Here is a 20,212-nt window from a genome sequence, read left to right on the forward strand (position 1 = left end):
GTGCAATTAACGATTAATCGCATTCCTCGAAAGCAATCAGATTCGAGTAGTTTTGCACGACTGACGATTATCTCCTTCATGTTATTTTTTTCATTTTTAGTAAAAGGTAACAAATTATTAATGAAACCTTAAACAACAACAACAACAATATTGTTCAATCATCAATCAATACTCAAAAGTTATGAACTGTATTGTGGATCCTAAGATCAAAGACTTTCATTCAATATGGAAACGATCGTTATGGTATAAGAAAATCATCAAGGAATCAAGCCAATCATACCTTTCAGCTAGGTATGTAATTACTGTATTTTTACTGTATTAATTTTCTTACCTCCTTTCCTTGAGTATCATTGACCTATTTCACCCCTTTCGGCATTTTTCTTTAAATGTTAGAGTCCCATATATGATGGAAATTGTTGATAATTAATTATTTTCTTTACCAACAGGGTGAAGTTAATGGTAGACTTGGAAGTCAAAGCCACAGAATCTCTTTCGATGTTAATGTACCTGTTAATAAAATTTGGGTATAGGAATACAAGTTATGGTAAGTAAGTTTGATAGCCAATATTCATTATACACCCCTTGCCAAAACATTCTGACTGCCCAGGGGGGTACTCGGGTAAAAAGGGCACGGGGATAAGCCGGTGGTCAAGTACCTCTTTTCACCGCCATAAGTCACACTTTGGGTTGCAAAAACGACAAAATAGAAAACCTCTTTACCCTTTTTATTATTATTATTATTATTATTATTATTATTATTATCATTTATTAGGTTCAATTTCATACAAAATTGTTCTTCCCCCTAAACATAAATATCAAAATAAAAAGCACTAAAGAATAAATAGTATTAATAAATATAAATATTTTTACAAATTTTCTGGATAAAATTTTATTAAAACTAGACCACTAGATAGACATGAAATGGAATTGGAAATGGCATACCGGATAAGTGGGATGGGGGAACCTGGGAACCTAAAGTGGGAACCTAAATGAACACCTGAAAAGTGGGATGGGAGAACCTAAGTGGGAACCTAAATGAACACCTGAAAAGTGGGATGGGGGAACCTAAGTGGGAACCTAAATGAACACCGGAAAAGTGGGATGGGGGAACCTAAGTGGGAACCTAAATGAACACCGGAAAAGTGGGATGGGGGAACCTAAGTGGGAACCTAAGTTGTTTAATTATTAATAGAATTGAAATATTTTTCTTTAAAAACAAATACATAAAGATAAGAAAGATATTATAATGCAAGGAAAGAAAAACCTTTTATCATAATAAGAACACCAGTTATTTACTTTTTACATTACGGTCGCAAGCAATAATGTTGAAAATAAAACAAAGGGAATTTATTTATTCATTAGCTCAAAAAGCATGTTTATTTATCAGCAGTTTTATAGTGCATCTTTTGAAAGGTTCTTTTTAGTAAATTGACTTAATTGACTTTAAACTTTTAAACTAAACCGTCATATCTTCAAATCTAGAAGGAATTAGAAGTTCGTTCATAGCTCGATGGATAACTTAGAGCCTCTTCTTTCTTTTGCACGGATCTAATTTGCTTGAATACAGAATCTAGTAAAACATTATTTACGATCTAGTTTTTGTTCACTCTTGATGCAATACACATTGTTTTTTTTTAGCAGCTCCAATTTTCGGGTCAGGGCTGGGGTCGCTTAGCATTTAACGGATCCTAGCTCGTTTTTCTTTCTGTACGAACCAAACAGTACAGCGTGTGAATACACTTCATTAATTAAAAATGTTTGATAGTAAAATAGAACATATTGCACGGCTTGCCACGTTTCAATACACATAAGCATAGATCCACGGGGGGGGGGGCACTCAAGGTAAACGACCTACCGTACGTGCGGCCCTTTTTTCCAAGCTTCCCAAAGTACACTGTAAGGGTGGAAATGAGCAAAAATGAGAATAAGTGCACTCTAAGGGTTTAAAATTTGGTCAAAGCCAGTCCGGCTTTTAGAATTTCATCCGAACAAGTGTCATGTTTTAACACTGGGTAAATTTTGGAACATCAAATATGTCCATCCCTATCAGGATCTGTTCTAGAACATGTTGACCAAGAAAAAGATCTAGGAGTGATATCGATAGTGACCTGACCTTTGAAGCCCATATATTTAGTAAAATCAAGAAAGCTAGCTCTATCGTTGGCTTGATTAGCAGGAGCTTCGAATTTCTCTCACCAGATATGTTTCGAACGCTTTTCATTGCATTTGTCAGACCCCATTTGGAATATGCACATGTAGTATGGTCTCCAAGGCTAATCAAACATATCAATGCAATCGAGGGCGTCCAATGAAGAGCTACAAGGCTAGTTAGTTGCTATAGAAACTACTCATACGAAGATCGGCTACGACTCATCAATCTACCTAGCCTAAAGACCAGGCGGAAAGTTGGTGATATGGTGGAAGTTTTCAAGAACCTCCACATTTATGACGAGTCTATAAGATCAGAGAAATTTACTCCTCGAACACGACCACGACGTCAGCATGATTACGAGCTTCAAAGGAACTTTGCTGATGACGGTATGAGAGGCTAACCAAAGCAACTCTCCTTTTTACAGAAGTGTGAAACCTTGGAATGATCTAGAAGAAGATATTGTTGAAGCACCATCCTTACAAGTCTTCAAAGAGCGTTTGATAAAAGAAAGGGAGAAAAAACTTTGTAAAATATAAAATCAAAAGTTCTGTTTCATAGGAGGTCAATAGACATGCGAAATATATTGCTATAAAAAAATAAAAATAAAAAATAAAAATAAAAAAAATAAAAAATTAGGTTCCCACTTTAGGTTCCCAGGTTCCCCCATCCCACTTTTCCGGTGTTCGTTTAGGTTCCCACTTAGGTTCCCCCATCCCACTTTTCCGGTGTTCATTTAGGTTCCCACTTAGGTTCCCCCATCCCACTTTTCCGGTGTTCATTTAGGTTCCCACTTAGGTTCCCCCATCCCACTTTTCAGGTGTTCATTTAGGTTCCCACTTAGGTTCCCCCATCCCACTTTTCAGGTGTTCATTTAGGTTCCCACTTTAGGTTCCCAGGTTCCCCCATCCCACTTATCGGGTATGCCATTGGAAATAACTAAGACAAAGGCTAAATGTAGATTGTATCGAAATAGGGACTAGCAAAAGGATAGTGGTAATAGTAGTGGAAATATTTAGTAAGTAATAAAGTAAAAATATATCTTCATAAAATTTTATTGTTGTGTTGCACGAGTATGTGCCCTAGATTTAAAAAACAATTTGGATTCTTTAATAAATTCTTTCAGGTCTTTGATTTCCCTGATATTTTTCGGGAGTTCGTTAAAAATTTGAGCTTGGTCCTGAAATGTCTTAGATAAGCCAAAATCAATTTTAATACCATCATACTGTGAGCGAAGCTTCCGAGGCTGAGTTACTTTCACCAAAGAAAGATATGAAGGCCATTTTTTATCATTAAGGGCCTTGTAAACAAGTTTGGAAACATTAAAATCAATAAGCTCTTTTATTGGTAACCATTGCAGATCGACAACGTCTTTCAGTGTGGCATATCGGTTTAGGACATATCCTGCAGCAATGTTCTGTATACGTTGCAGACGATTTAATAAGTAATCGGGGATCTGTCCGAATACGACTATGGAGTACGCTATTTTCGATAGCACTATAGCTTCAGCGAGTGATTTCCGAACTTTAAATGGTGTGAAACGTTGGAAATTACGAAGAGCTCGAATGGTACCATGACTGGATTTTATAATTTGGTTGATATGGTCGGACCAGGATAGACTTTTATCAAAATGAAGACCAAGAAGCTTGACGACATCTTTTTGTTCAATTGATTTTTTTGAACAAGAAATAAGATACGAGTAGTCACTACATAATTTGTGATATGACGCTAGACGTTTGGTTGAAAAGATGATGTATTGCAGTTTATCAGCATTGAACAAGAGATTATGATCAGCTGACCAGGTGGAAAGTGATTCGATATCAGTCTCGATTTCCCGGATGCATTGAAGTATATCACGAATTTTTGAGTGACGATAAAGCGTTGTGTCATCAGCATATTGGATACTGAGAGAGGAGATTTGATCAGATAATTCGGTAACATATAGGTTAAATAAAACTGGACCCAAAATACTGCCTTGAGGGACACCAAAGTAAATGGGTTGAACGGGTGATCTTTTATCGTTCACTTGCACAAATTGCTGACGGTTTGTGAGATAGCTTATAATGATTTGCAATGACATGGAACTAAAGTTTAACCTTTTTAAGTTTATCAATGAGGGTAAAATGGTCGATCGTATCGAATGCCTTGGAGTAGTCGATAAGAATTGATAGTGTAATTTCACTTTTATTCATAGCTTTGATTATATCATCACGTAGTTTTAAGAGTAGCGTTGTTGTGGTGTGCCCTTTCCGAAATCCAGATTGATTTGGACGGTAAAGTGAATTCCTTTCAAAGAAATCGCATAATTGTGTTAAAATAACACGCTCGTAGACTTTCGATAAAACCGGTAGGATTGATATTGGTCTGTAGTCTTTTAATTTCGTTGGATGGTCAATTTTTGGGACTGGGCTGACTCGAGCAATCTTCCACTTATCTGGGAATAAATGTTTATCAATTGAATTGTTAATAATGTTAACAAGAGGAGATACAAGATACTCATTGACTGGCTTCAGGTATCGTACCGGTATATTGTCATACCCGCTTGAGCAATCATTTTTCAGTTTTTTAAGTATACTCAAGACCTCTTCATAATTCGTATGCTTGATTGTAAAAACATTCTCATCATTTTCGATGGTTGGGTTACCCAGTAAATCATCATAATTTGCAGGTTTATTAGGTTTTTTTGTGAGGTTAGAAGCAAGATTACAATAGTAATTGTTCATGTCGGAAGGTTCGTGGTTTATTTTAGTGTTCTGCTTGGTTAAAATTCGGTCAATTGTTCTCCAGACTATCGATGGATTTTTCGAAGATAGAGCTTTCCGAAGAAATTCGTTTTTAAGCTCTTTACAGTTTTTTTGTATGCTTTAAGAATCTCTTTATAGCGTGCATGATGATCATTGTTAACGTTTTTGTTCGCACGTGCATCTTCGAGTAATTGACGTTCTTGAATAATTTTTGGATCTTTCATCCACGGTGCAATCGGCCTGGTTATCCGTACTCTTTTCAATGGGGCGTGTGATTCGATACAGTCATATACAAGTTTATTGAGAATCGATATCTGATCATTGGGGTCGTCGAAGCTAAATACAAGGGATAACGGAAGTTGTTGAAAGTCGGATGTGAAAGAATTGATGTCAAAATTCTTTTCGTCTCGAATGTATTTATATCTCGGTTGAAAGCGTTCTTTTTTTATGTTAACAATAACGTATGGCATATCATGATCACTTACTTCGTCAGTGTGAATTACATCAGTATGGATGATTTTGGTTGAGATATTACTACTAATGTGATCAATTAAAGTTTTCCCATGTCTTGTAGCCTTGGTGATATGTTGCTTCAAATTCATAGAGTAAAGAATGTCTTTATATCTCCTGGTAGATTCTTTGATCTCTCCAAGCAGGTCAATGTTGGTGTCTCCTGCGATAAAGATTGGTCCGTTCCATTTAACATTCAAATCAGCCAATAACTTATCAAACTTTTCAAGCCATAATAACTTATCGTCTTCTTTGGAACTTGGCTGATACACAGTTACGATCAAATACGAATTGTTTTTATTTTTGCCTTTAGCCTCAACAATAACTACCTCAAGGTCTTTATGGTTTTTGGTAATATCTTTACGTTCGTGACGAGTAATCGTATCTTTGACATAAATGGCTACACCTCCTCCACGTTTTCCGACACGGTTTTTGTAGAAAAGTTTGTAACCCTCCAGTTCGGCAAGGCTTATTTGTTTTTCATTGTTTTGTAACCACGATTCACTAATGGTATAGATATCTAAGTTATATTTATTGACGACAATTGAGAATTCTCCAAGACTGGGTAGAAGTGATTGGGTGTCCAGGTGACCAATAGAGATGCGGTTTTTGTGATTTTGAAGAACTTCAATGTGAGGATCGATAATATCTTGCACAGGGTTTGGGTTCATTACTTTGTGTATGGGAAGTTCCCTTTCTTTGTAAAAGGGTAGTTCACTACAGAAACAATTTGAGCATATCCACGAATAAGGTTTGATAGCATTGTAATGTTTCTGCTGAGCTTTTGATATTTCGGAGCAAGTAATATGGGTCATTGAGAAGCAGATTTCACATTCGAATCGTTTACGGTTCGTTCCGACAGTTTTAGAGCAAACCGTACATTTTGGTTTGTTATTAGGAGCTGTTGGTCCAGGGTTCGTTTCGATATCACCACTTAGGACAATACTAAAAGTGGCAGTTGAGTTCGAGTAGTAGTTGGTTCTCGATTTAGCATATTTAATCGTCGATGGTGGCGCTGTCGCAGTAATCGTACTGATGAACGTTTCAATAGGAGTGACGCAACCATGATTGGAGATAACCAATACCAAGCTGATGAGGACAGGAAACATGATGATATTCACTTCCTTCCTTCCTTCTTTGAGTGGAATTACCGCTTTTATTGTACGGGGTTACCATGTAATTTTTCTTTTTATTTGGATTTTCCTCTTTGACTCAAATTTGGAGTTATGGTGTTTCTTTTTAGGGGAATTAGGGATAAAAATGGAAAAGTTTGAGAAAATTCAGGAATTGCGGTCCCATTCAGGGTCACACTTGCAAATTTTGGCAAAATTAAAAAAAAAACTCAGTGAAAGGGAAAGGGTGTACCCCAGGGTCTGACTAGTTCAGTGAGACAGGGGTGTGTTGATCTTCGGGTATTGTATTTGTCCGGATGGATCTGCTTCCTCTTGAACTACACGATCAATATAGTAGTTTTTAACTCGATTCTGAAAAGATCTGATCTGATTTGAATAGAATGGGTTTCAGAGAAATCTCACTTTCACTAGAGCTGGTTGAGATGTATCAGTGTCAATTCCTTACCGGCCCTGGTAATATCGCTTTGAATATTTGTAATATCGTGTCGATGGTCTTAATTTACGCAGTGGTATATGGTATATATATTTAGACGCTTTAAAATGTTAAAAGATTTTTTTGAAGTTGTCCAGCTCTAGTGAAAGTGAGGTCATTCTGAAAACATGTAAAAAATGTGTCGATTAGTGTTATTTTTGCCTTGATGTCTGTAAATAAGAAAAATTTTTAAGAAAAAGGTAAAGGAAGCTCTTCCAAACTTCCTAGCTGAATATTTTGTTACATAATTTGATGGGTTGTCCAGTATAAGAGTATTTTCACTTATTTTTTAGACACGTTACAGTATTTCAATATTATTTTTATTATTCTGCGGTTGTTGCTGAAATCGATTTAAAAGCCTCTTCCCTTTGACCACAAATTTCCTTAAAAGAAGGAGATTCATAGACTTCAACATTTCACGCCTTTTAAAAGCATTGGTTTGATCCTATTTTGTGCCGGCTCCATGAGGATTTGTTTGTGTCAGTAATTTTAGGGAAAACGTGAATTTTGTATTTTTGTTATTAAAAAAGATTGTCCTGATGGCAGGCATATATTTTTGACCGCTTGATTTAATATCAAAATGTTGCCAGCGATTCATATTGTTATTGTAGGGAAAAAAACATTTTGAGCAATGCTTTGTTTGAATGGATGGATTTAAGGCTTTTAAATGAAGAATGAATATTCTCTAAGATGACTCGTTATTAAAAAAAAAAAGTTTCTTTTTTTTTCTTCAGTTTTCTCTGCACTGATGGTTTAGAATAATTAATTTGGAATTTTCATGTCTATGTTACACCAGAAGTTACTCGTTAAAGGAGGACCTTTTTACAATGACTGGTCAAATCTCTAAAACCCCGCTGTATTTCTTCACTTTTCGCTCAAATGAACAAAATCTGGTTGCAAAAATAAAGAAATTAAAGGAAAATCGTATTGTTTCAGTTGTATTTAAAAAATAATGGAGTTTAAAAGTGTTATCAAGCATTTAAAGGAAATAAATGTTCATCAACTTGTTAAAAAACATACGTTTTCTTAACCTGTCTATCAAAATGGGAGATTTTTCGTTTCCTGATTTTCGTGGGAAACATTTCACCATTTTTTTACTAGTTTCTGATTTATGTCATCTAATATTCTGTTATGACATATGGAAGCCGATATATTGTATCCATTTTTCCCAAACTCCTCAATCCTAGATTTTTTCTACTTTTTTTCGATAACGTGAAAACATTTAACAATGAAATAAATATTTTATTTTTGCACGTTTTGGACTTTTACCAAATGAGACCCTTGTATTTTACACCTTTCCTCGTAGTACAACTTCCTTGTGTTTTTTACATAACTTTTCGAAGTGATATATCTATTTTGTCGTTTAATAAATTGATGGACCAAACAAAGTCTACGCAGGTTAGAATGAATGAATATTTTACTTCATTTTTCTACACTCATTCGAATCATCTTATTGTACCTTATATTGAGCTGTTCCATAAAATTTCCATACAGGAGGGTGGACAAACCTTTTCAAGTGGAAACAAATTTCTTGGTGTAGATACCGCCTGGAAAATGGCAAAATTTGCATAAGAACCCTTGGAAAAAATTATTTTCATGTCTTAAAGCGAAGGTGGACGACCTAAAATTTTCTTGCTTATTCACCTCCTGGAAATTCAAGAATAACTTGTTACCCCCTGGAAAAATGAAAAAATACTTCTTTAGACCCTCTGGAAATTCTTCTCGGATTACCCCCTGGAAATGTTCGTCCACCCATCTGTATGGAAATAAAATGGGCCCTATTTACTTTACAAATTTTTCTTTATTTAATAGTTAAATGGTTAACTAAACAACTCAAGCCTTAGCGGCTCGGTCAGTTCTTGAGGAGAGTGGTAACGAATGGTGTTTTCCATATCATCATGGATATTCACTTTTTAAGGAATATTATCCTATAGGATATACTTTATAAAGTATTCTTAGGTTAGAATCCAAACCCATCTAGTAATACATACCTCAGCGGAAATTTGGCATTTTTGTCAAAACATTTAGCATTGCTAAGGGATAATCTGGAATTTACCGGTAAAGCACTTTAAAGATCGGTATTCTAAAGTTCAATTGTCAAACTCCATGATGCAATAATATTCTTAGCATATTCTTAGCTTTGTTCTAAATACCACTTAAGAATACTTTGCGCCGAAAAAGGATGTCCATTTATTTCCGCACCCAGTCTCATCATACACGCTTTTTTTTATAAGAATTTCATCATGGATATTCTTAACGTTTTTGCGGAAATCATCCTAAAATATTCTTACATCATTTCAGGTTAGGATCCTAATTCAGAGTAGATTTAACATTTAGTACATACGTCTCAAAATTCCATGATGGTGATATTCTTTGCATATTCTTAATTTTTTGGCCATTTTCATCACGGACATTCTTATAAAAAAATGTATTCTTATAAAAAAATAGCGTGTAATCTGACCTTGCCGCTAAAGCTTCGGGATTGTATCGAATAGGTACAAAATGAATTTCACATAAGAACGGACTCTTTCTCAGAATAGGCTCTGGTACACGTTTTTTCTTTATAAGAATAGTGTTCTTTGACTGAGGTTATGCATTATTCTTGTTTTTCTATTTTCTAACTTTGAAATCTCACCCTGATATTCTTATAGAAGTTATTCTTATAAGAAAAACAGCGTGTATGTTTTCTTTTATCCTTTTATCGTTTCCATCCCCAAGTATTTAAAATTGCGACTTTGAAAAAAAAGTGGCGTATCAAATTTTTTTTACCCTCTTATAAGGTCAAATAGTATAAATTATCTTGAACCATCTGATTATTTTTTTGGAGGTGGGATGAGTGATTTTGATTGTATTTTGAAAGTAACTATTCGGTTTATTCTGCGTGGGCTAAGGTACCTTAATACCGACCATGTCTATAATTCGGTGATACTTTTGCTAGTTAAATGAAGGACCAAACTGGGGATTGCACTGTAGTAGCGAAACAATGAATTATATTTTCAAACGTAAGTTTAGTGTATTTGCTAAAGGCCGGTCTCCACTTTCGCGCGAAATGAATGAAAACTTTTTGATATTTTTGCAAGGTCATTGGTCGGTTGAAAAATGAAGCAACTCCATTGGTCAAAATTGACGTAACGGTAAAAAAAGTTGAACTTCCTTCGACTTTTTTTTTGTTCGCGCGAAACTTTTTTATGATGTATCTTTTCTTTAAGCAAAAAAGGTTAGGAAAAAAATTGTCGCCCATTTCGTGCAAAAGTGGAGACCGGTCTTAATGTAGGTATCATACCTCGGTGTGCATTTTACAGCTGAAGGAGGATCTGGAAGCTCTAGGATAGAACAAGTTTTAAATACGAAGGCTGAAGTGAGATAATGGAAAAAGCGCTACCCTTTTTATAGCCACCTTTTTCAAGATAAAATGCAAACTTTCCTTGACCTAACAATATCTGACAAACTAACGTTAGTCGGATGCATGACTTAAGAAAGTTTCTTTTCCTTCCCGGATGCCTCATCAGAATTTCATCGTTTATTCTTTTCGACGTTTTTCGTGTTACTTACTTAGTCGAAATTTTAGTATGAACGGATTTGCCGAACCTCTACTTTTCGTTTTTTTCGTTCCGGAAGAAGGATGAAGATTTAAAGGTTCAGAGTAATAACAATACCAATATTTTTGTTTGAGAGAAATATAATTTAAAGCATCATGGTGAGCCAGATAAAAATGTAACGAGTAGAAAAAGTCAGTACTGTAATAACAGTCAAAAGATGCTATTATGCTGAGAAGGTACCGGATGGTAGGGGAGAACGCCACACTTTCTCCCTGGATTTCTCTACTTACCCTTGATCCAATCTCTTAATTGCTGAGCATCAAGCAGAGAGGCATCAAGCATAATTTTGAGAATCTATGGTATGACCCGACTAGGGGTGGAACCCACAATTTTGCAAACTGTAGCCGGATGCTCTACCACTGCACCACGGTTTGCTACTATGCTACTAACTTCAAGAGACTTCTCTGTATCGATTAGGGGTAACCTTCTTAATGTTTCGATAGGGAAATCAATGGTTTTTTTCTAAACTGCGAATCAGTTAATTATGGATGATTCGCCTATTTAATATCAGCTTTCTCAAGACTGGTGTCTTCTGTCCGAAAAATCTATTATCAAAGTCTATTTTCAGACTGCACATTAGGGAAAGTTTTTTAGCGCGTATCAAGAAACTAATTCTTACCATTTTGTAGCCTGTACCTTCTGTACCGTTTTTTTATATTAAAAAAAACTTGCCGTGTGACGGTCTGTTATGGTTACCGAGATTCTGTGTCTCAGTTTGTCCTAGTTTTCTGGGCAAGAAATCATCGGTAAGATCAGAATAACTCTCTAAATTTTGTAACATCTTGTCTTGGTTAACGAAACATCAGGTTCGGAAACAGAACCTTCTTTTTAAGTTTTTCAAGTATTTTATGAACAACAATTTAGAACAATATTAACAGCAATAAAAAAAATTACAAAACTTGGTAATGTGATAGAAAATTCCACATCAGTGATAACTCAACTGCATAGTTAGCGCAAGCTACAACCTGGCCTGGGTAAAATAAAAGTTAAAAAAAAAAAAAAAATTATTGATTTAAAAAATGCAAAAGTTTGAGTTTTACAAACCCTTTAAAATGTAGAAAAATAAACCGTGTAAATGAGAATAACACCAACAAAAGTATTTCTAAAATGCAATAAAGGAAACCAGAATATACAAATATCATAGTTTCTGACAGTTGTAATACTTTTTGAGAAGTTTCTTTCTCCTGGATCTCAGAGATTTGCGTAAACACGACACGGAATATTGCCTTACCGTAACAATCTGAGCTTTGCGTTATCATTTCATTAAGAGAAGAAGGGTTTGGTACAGACTAACCATATTGCCACCATATGGTTTTCCACGGACAACGCATAACTGAAGCAAAACACAAAAGAAATAATCCCTCTTGAACCTATCGGAACCTATTGATTAGTGTATGTAGACTTTTCACAAAAACCTAAAGTTATTGAAGTATATGTTTCTAACACTATGGATACTGGTGATGAATAAGGTACTTAAGTTTTGACGGATTTTATTTTTCTTGGGTACAAGAAGGGTACAAGAAGTGATACGAATGATTCATGGGATATCGGGGATATCGGGTTCCAGGAGAGGAGTAATTTAGCGATCTAAAATAATGCCAGTGGCACTTTTGATGGCTTAATCTTAATCGCGGATGGAGTTTACAAAGTTGGAATTTTCTCAATCTCTCAACTAAAAATTAAAATATGTTGTAAAAGGCGGACCAGAATTTATGTTTGTAAAGAAGCAGTCTATTGGTCTATACGGGTTATAACTCAGGATAATTTTTCAATTTAGCAAACTAATAATTTGAAATCTCTAGCGTGAAGGTAGGGCGTCCGTCTACAGTGTGTAAGGCGGTTCATCCCAGTCGGGTCCTCCTTAAGATCCCAAAATGGTGCACGATACTTCTCTGCTTCATGGGTAGCAACTAAAGAAAAGGATCAGGAGTTATACTAGACTGCAATCGTTTATAATGCGTGTAATACAGTAGTATAGGTGTTATATGATAATACGATTATTGTTACGGAATTTAGTTTGACTAAAATTGTTCCCTCCATTACTTTCTGCTTTATTTCTACTATTTCTGAATTAGTCGTCTAGCTTACTAGACTAGAGCTTACTAGAACTTATTTCACGCCTTATATAAAGAAATAACGAAGACACAGTTAGTTATGAAATTGACACAAGTCGTTGTCCCGTATGGGGACACGTGAAACCACCTGTTTCAATAATGCCTTGTTCCAACAACAGGCAAGTAAAGTTTATTCCAGATTTTTTTAGATTTCCGGCATATACAATGGGCAACAAATGAAGTCTTTCCTTCAAAGAATTGATAGAAATAGAGGAAAGATATTACAACGGCCTGTAATTGACAGATTATGGAACACCAGATGTACAAGGTTTCCTTGTTATGATTGTACTGCTTGTGTTGTGTGATTAGCTTTGAACAGTATAGTAGAAATAATTTCGAATGGAAGTGGAATGCTTTTCTGATTGGGAGATGAATTTTGGTGGGAATAATAATTAATAAAGGTGAATTTACAATGATAGTTGGAACAGGGGGGTCGGTACTAAAATTTCAGACATTGTGTCGTTTAACAACTTCTTGGAATACACGCTTTTTTTTTTATAAGAATACACTTTATAAGAATGTCCATGATGAAAATGGCCAAAAAATTAAGAATATCGTAATAATATCACCATCATGGAATTTAGCAACTGAACCCAAGAATGCCATTTTTAATGCATTTTAACCTGTAGATTGCCAATTTCGATCTTAACCTAAGAATACCGTAAGAATATTTTTGGATGATTTTCACCAAAAAGTGAAGAATATCCATGATGATATGAAAAAACACCATTCTTATAAAAAAAAAAGCGTGTACTGTACCCAAATCCTTTTAGTCCCATAGGGTACTAAAATACAAGAGCCAAAAGTGGTTCAAACCGTGTCAAAGTAAATCTCAGCCACGATGAGCTTTCAATACGACGTGCTACATAATATGTTTAAAATTTGAACACACAACGCATAAAAAACATATGGGTTATCTCATCATGATTTCCATTGGGTCTTTTTCTTTTATCATTTTGATATTTAGGAAGAACTCCCTTCTCAGTGTTGTCTAGATCTTAATGTTTGATAAACTTATTTTGCTTTGGCGAATATTTTGAACCATTTTATGTTTCACATAATATTGCACTGCATCATATATCTGTTTGAAGCGAAAAAGTGGGTTTCTATTTTGGAATTTAATTTGGCGGAGGGCTGGAAAAAATCATTTCGGCTGGAATTTAATTTGGCGGTTGCAGGATACTGGTGGGGTAAAAAAAGTCTTGTTTTATAAGCAAAAAAGATGAAGGTCTGATAAAGTACCAATCTGGTGAAAAGGAAGAGATTTCGGCTGGAACTTACTTTTTCGGATTTCCAAGATTTCTTTCTTTAAGGTACAACCAAGATAAGTACAGTTGACGCTCTCTAATTCGATCTTCAAGGGGAATTGGAATTTCATCGAATAAGGGAGCTTATCGAATAAGGAAACGTCGTTTATGAGAGTTTCTTGTTGATGGGGACTTTAAATTTCATCGAATAAGGGAGCCTATCGAATAGTAGAACGTCGAATTAGAGAGCGTCAACTGTACCTTGAAAACCAAGTCACGCACGGCGAGCTTCTTATAATTGACGCTATCAAGGTCTCTCACATAAGTATGTGAACCATAATTGGGATTATAAAAACAGTGAATTTCAAAGGTAATTACAATTAGAGGCCCATTAAGAATGTAGTAAATATAGTTTTTCAGATATCTTTCATATTCTTCTAGTCTAGCAAGCTGCATTTAATGTAGACGATAACATTTAATGGAAAGAACTGATTGGATGCGGTTCACCTACACGTTTTTTATAAGAACAAACTATATAAGAACATAAATCTTCGATGGCCAAAATCTTAAGAACAAGTCAAAAACACCAGATTTCTTAGAGTTTAGGCTTAAAACCCAAAAAGTTAAGAACATCCAAAGGATTAAAACATTTTAGAGGTTCTCTTAAAAAATGTGTATTATAATGTAGGTGTGTATCCTATCTAACTTAACTTAACGTTCAATAGCGCCCTCGATTTATTTTATATCAGTGGAATTTTAAGTATTCTTTGCACGTATATTTAGATAATTAGCAATGTATACAATTTAAATTATATGTCGTTTTAGATCCTATAGCAAAAGAATTTGATAAGACCCTTTTTGAAGACATTAAAAGAATGGGATCTTCTGGTAGTTGTCTCAAGTTCAAAATGAAACCGAACGGAAAGGTCGATGCTGCACCGGCAGACTATACTGAAGCTGAAATCAATATTGTACAAAAACAATGGTCTGTGGCTATGAGGAATTTGGATTCAGTTGGCTATAAGCTATTTGCAAAGTAAGCGTGACAGAGGCCTTATCTCGACAGTTAACATAAGTTCGCCCAATTGCTCAAACACTGACTAACTCAATCTTGACTACAGTTAAAAGAAGTTTAGCTAGCAAAAATTAAGTCAAATTAGTCCACGAAGTCCCAAGCTACACTACTTCTTTAGTTTTATAGGTATCATCATAGCGGTATCACAGGTATAATGTGCTACTATAATGTTCAATGTTGGTTCACTGTATTTAACTTTTCAAACGCACCAGTAACTGTTCAGAGCTGAGTCTTGAATATAGTCAATGCCATGTCCACTGCAAAGAAAACACCCCTGTCTCACAGCCCCACTAGAACCTTTTTCCTCAGTGGGGATAAACATTCCTATAGAATTCCCGATGGGGATAGAAATTCTATTGTTCCAAGGTTAAAAAGTCCAGTGGGGATGGTTTTGGAGTACAATTTTTAAACCTTGAATTTTAGGGGTCCCAGTGGGTCTGTGACACAGGGTGTAAGAAAGTTTGAATAGTACAATCTATGCAAGTAGCCAATTTTCTATATGTACACCTTTGAAAACTAACTACTAAACCATTTCTGGAATTTTCAGGTTATTTCAATACAAAGACATTATGGCAAAGTTCGATTTCGCTGTTGCCAACAATTTGGATTTCCAGAAATCTATGAACGATGCTCGCCTATCATTTCATATACGAAGAGTTTTTCATACTATCAATACTGTTGTGAGCTGTTTGAACGATGGTGATTTTGTGGCAAGCCAGCTGGAACATGTGGGAGCTATACATGCAGAGTACGGACTACAAGCAACCCATCTTGCGGTAAGTTGAATGTATGCATAACATTTAGCAGAACGTTTTATATGACTTAAAAACTTTGGCCATATATGACAGCTTCAATAAAAACAAGATAAAACTTCTTAATCCGAAAATTGATTTTGTCATGGATCTATAGTGGAGTCAGATCACAAACAACACTACGCTTCACAACAAAAGTTTCGTCAAAGTGATAGTAATACTGTAAATGTTGAACAAATTTCTAGAAAAATCAAAAATCAACTTAGTGGAACAAATTCAAGTTTCTAGAGGCTTTCAAACCCGAGTTCATTTCTGGATTTTTATCTTTAATTGCAAATGCCTCTTTAAACAAAAGAACGGACCAATTATCGCTTTTGTCAACAACTCGAATGTTATTATGAACGTGATTAATCCGTTTATCACGTATTTCGTTATCAGTGAGAGATTCTGTGACGCCAATCAACAAGAGGGAATCAAGATAGTTAACGCCTTTGCACATAGTGCCAAGCTAAAGAACCCACCGTTTCCACGTCCGCCCCACCGCTTTTGAAGGATTAAGCATCTGAAGTTTTTTCCTCTATCGGGCCTCTATCTTAAGCTTTCTTTGTAATGAAACTTTGGTTGGTTAGATGATTCTGAATTCATCTTGGTCAGCTGTTTTTACTGTGAATACTAAAAGGCCAACAATAAATCTTATGTAGTTTTTGATTATTCTAAAAAAGCGATGCATTATGGGATTGTTTCTGGGGTATTACCATTGAGTTTCAAGCCGAAGGCTAGAGGTCAATCTCCTTGGTAGGATTTGAAGCCAACAAATCCTACCAAAGTTGCGCGGCCTTGAGCAACCCGCTTGGTTTTTACACAAATGACAGATTGAAACTAAAATTTACCGCTTAATTTCGAAAAATATATCACTCGAAAACAAAGGAATTGCTAGATTAAATCCGTCATAAAAAATACGGCGCATATTTTAAGGCTTCAATTTTTCTTGCCTGAGAAAGGTTAGAGATTGACCTCTAGCCCTTCGGGCTTGAAACTCAATGGGTATTACAATAGAAATCTCTTAGGAATTCCTCGAGGGAATTCTATTGTAATACCCCGAAACAATCCCAACATACATCGCTGTTTTAGAAAAAACTCCGATAAGGTCTATTAAATTATCCATTGACACCAATCTTTTTCAGCGTTTCAAAGATGTTATGCTGGAAACATTAGAAGAGGCTTTCAAAGAAGGGTTTCAAGAAGATTCTAAAACAGCTTGGTCCAAAATCGTCGACGCCATTGCCAAATACATGCTTAAAGGTATCGACAAAGCTAAAGAACAAACAAAAACTTCTGAACTATCATCTGATGATGGTGATGGGATTAAAATGGAACAATAGCTAATTGTCATTTTTAAATTGGTGTTGGGTTAAATGCTAGAGTTAGTATAATGCATTGCCTAGAGAATTACCTGGAGTTGAAGGAACACTGTATATTACTGGAGTGATGACGATCGAAATTCCCGACTCTGACCAGTAGCTGTGGCAAAGTTTTGTAAAAAAATTGCGAGTTCTCGAAAGCTGTTGATGTTTTCTTTTATTGAAATACTTTAAATACGTTTAATTAGGCCGCAAAGATTGACCAATTTTTCAAAGATTTTGGTAACTTTCTGGCGTGCTAACTTATGACTGGCGATTAAGATAAGCACACTTAGATTAGTAATATCATGGACCCAGTACTGCATGGACTTTGACAGAAAATCTGATTGGAAAAGCCGATTCAACCTGTCAATACAAACCAAGCTTGCAAACAACGTTGTTTTAACGTTCGAGTAACGTTATTTAGACGTTATGAATGTTACATGGACGTTCTTTTGATGTTGTGTGCCGTCTGGGAAAGTGAAATTTTAGACCCGAATGCTGGAATGATGAATAACTCTGACCAGATAACGAATTGTAAAAAAGATGAGACTGGATGGAAAGTAAAAAAACATTGATATAATTTTCACATTTATGATGCAAAACAAAGCTAAGAACTGATATTTGTATATATTTGTTAACTTTATAATTATTGCAATCGTTGTTTTCAGAAAAATGAGAAACCCTTAAAAGAAGAAGTTGACAAGCTCTCTCCTTTGAAGAATCACATCGAACAGGTAATAAAAAGATAATTTAATTCAAGTATTTTTCTTATCGAACGTTTTTTCCAACAAAAACACTACATGGCGCCCGATGTAGAAACTTTCTTTGGAAACTCTATAAAGGCTTTATTTTTACATATGTGTTGCTGTTTCGTATCAGAATTGTGTCTCAAATCAGGAAGGTGTCTCCCTATTGTTATATTGTGCTGAGTAAAGAAAAAATAGTTTTTCTTTTCCTCTTTATGACCAATCTTGCTCCACATCTGTGTCAGTCCAATGAGAAAAACCTTGTAAATCAAAGTTGATGAGTAACTAAACAAAATCATTCTTATTAAAAAAAACCCTTTAAGACTCTAAGATTTTAATATGAGGAAACTCACTGAGATGAATACCTTGCAACAGTTTTATTTGACTAAATGAAATTCTAAATATCTGGAAGGTCAGATTATGGAAATTGGTCCGAAGGCGGAATTATTTTCGCAGAAAGAAGTCTGGGGAAAGAGCCCTCATTTTGTGGGAAAGCTATCTTAACCAGCATCATATTCAAAAAAATTGTCCAAATGTTTTCTTTTTAGAATAGAAGGATTCTTTTTAAATTTGAAAAATTAGGATTTCTTGAGTTTATGTAGACCTTTGCCCATTCAATGCTCTCATATTCACAACGCTATTGTCAATGTAAACGATCCACGCTGGCAAAAGTTTCATAAAGCATCTCCTTGCTTTTTTGTTGACAAATAAGAAGATAAGAGCATTAGCGAAAGAATTGGTGAAAGCAATCTGTACGCTGATGTACAAACAAAAATTGATCCATACTACATCCGAATAAAATAAATCTAAAGTTGAGAAAACGAAAAACATTGAGAATAAAGCAACAACGGAGGTCATGTATCGGTAGGCAAGGAATGTCATTTTCTGGTCTGCAATTTTAACTGCTTCTGTTGATGCTTGGTTTTCTGTTGATTGATGGATGAGATTTTTTGCTTTTATGTATAAATAGCCGGTTATGCTCATTTGTATGCTTGATAAGACGGTAACGAAAATGACTGAAGGGATATAGAAATGGTAGAGTGAACCTAAAGTCATTACGGAAGCGTAGAATAAACCAATCAGAATCATTAGCGAGGAAAATAGGTAGATTCTTTCTTTTGACATGATGCTTCTGTATCGATTTAAGTATCTGACTGCTGCATACCTATCAAACGCCATCAAAGTTATCGAGCTCCCCGAGAGTTGCCCCAGTAATGTGTTGATGAATTGAGTTGTTAACTCAAGTTTACAATCCTTCTGTGGTACTACAATCAAGAGAAACAAATTCTCAATCGGCATGATAAAAGAAACACACAGATCACATATGCTCAGATACAGGACGATTCGTAAAGTCGGTTTAACGTATTGTTTAGTCTTTTTCAATGTGTAGATGACTAGAACGTTGGCAATGAAGTTTGCAAATCCAACTATGATAAAACTGTATGTCAAAATGAGTGTCTTGTGTGTGGAGTTCAAATTTAATCGAACTTCAAATGCATTCTTACAACTGCTTGTGTGGTTGTTCATTGTGCCTGCTATATCGATATTTCTTTTGATAAATTACAAAGGGTGTACATACTCAGTGTGTCTTTTTACTTTCACGACTCTGTTCTTCTATTTTTCTACCAAGATTGTCTTCTTTATGACTGTTATTTTATGTTTCATATTTTGATGACCCTTAACACACCCAAGAAACTCCTCAAGAGAAAAGATATAATTTAAAAAAATACTCTGAGATGGTCTTAATTAGTATCATAAATATTTAACTTGTTCGATTGAGAAATTTAGTCGTTTTTGAGCGAGCATTTTGTTGATTACAAACTTTAATGAATAATTTCTTGTTTCTTTTATGTAACGTTTGATTTATCTCCGACCAAGTCCTGATTACTCCGGGCATGGCACGTATTCACTCCGTGCTTTGTATTGTAAGAGAATTTGCCTAGGTAGGCTTTGATCTTTTTCATCAAGATTTGAGGTGAATGTTAGATGAGTTATTGAGCGCGATGATTGTCTAAAGCAAAACAATCGCATAAAAACGAACGTCAGTCGTAATAAAAGCATTTGAACCCAGTTCCTTTCACTTTCGTTTTCAAGCGACAGCCAACGCGGTGTTGATTGTTTTGGCTGAATAACTAGGTCAGATCGTCAGCTTCACCAAATCTGTTAGAGCAGACCATGATGTTTGCAGAATGGAGGACTTGTTTTGCGATTAACGTTTAATTAGTCTTAGTTGATGTACCTCCTTATTATTGAGCATCAAACAGATTT

The 20,212-nt window shown here is 35.2% G+C and overlaps 1 protein-coding gene across 2 annotated transcripts; it reads left to right on the forward strand.

The window, feature by feature from the left end:
• The first annotated feature begins 105 nt into the window (after positions 1-105).
• On the forward strand, positions 106-17,946 carry LOC136822315 (uncharacterized). Of its 2 annotated transcripts, XM_067078553.1 has the most exons (6): positions 106-291; positions 447-544; positions 14,794-15,004; positions 15,591-15,819; positions 16,980-17,097; positions 17,867-17,946. In XM_067078553.1, exons 1-6 carry the CDS (start codon positions 182-184, stop codon positions 17,872-17,874), a joined length of 774 nt encoding a protein of 257 aa, XP_066934654.1. In that variant the 5' UTR covers positions 106-181; the 3' UTR covers positions 17,875-17,946. The 2 variants fall into 2 exon arrangements, with proteins under 2 accessions (XP_066934654.1, XP_066934653.1); XM_067078552.1 differs by lacking the exon at positions 17,867-17,946 and having other exon boundaries at positions 16,980-17,860.
• The last annotated feature ends 2,266 nt before the right edge of the window (positions 17,947-20,212 follow it).

This window comes from Clytia hemisphaerica, unplaced genomic scaffold (assembly GCF_902728285.1).
Source record: "Clytia hemisphaerica strain Z4C2 unplaced genomic scaffold, Clytia hemisphaerica genome assembly, whole genome shotgun sequence".
NCBI lineage: Eukaryota > Metazoa > Cnidaria > Hydrozoa > Leptothecata > Clytiidae > Clytia > Clytia hemisphaerica.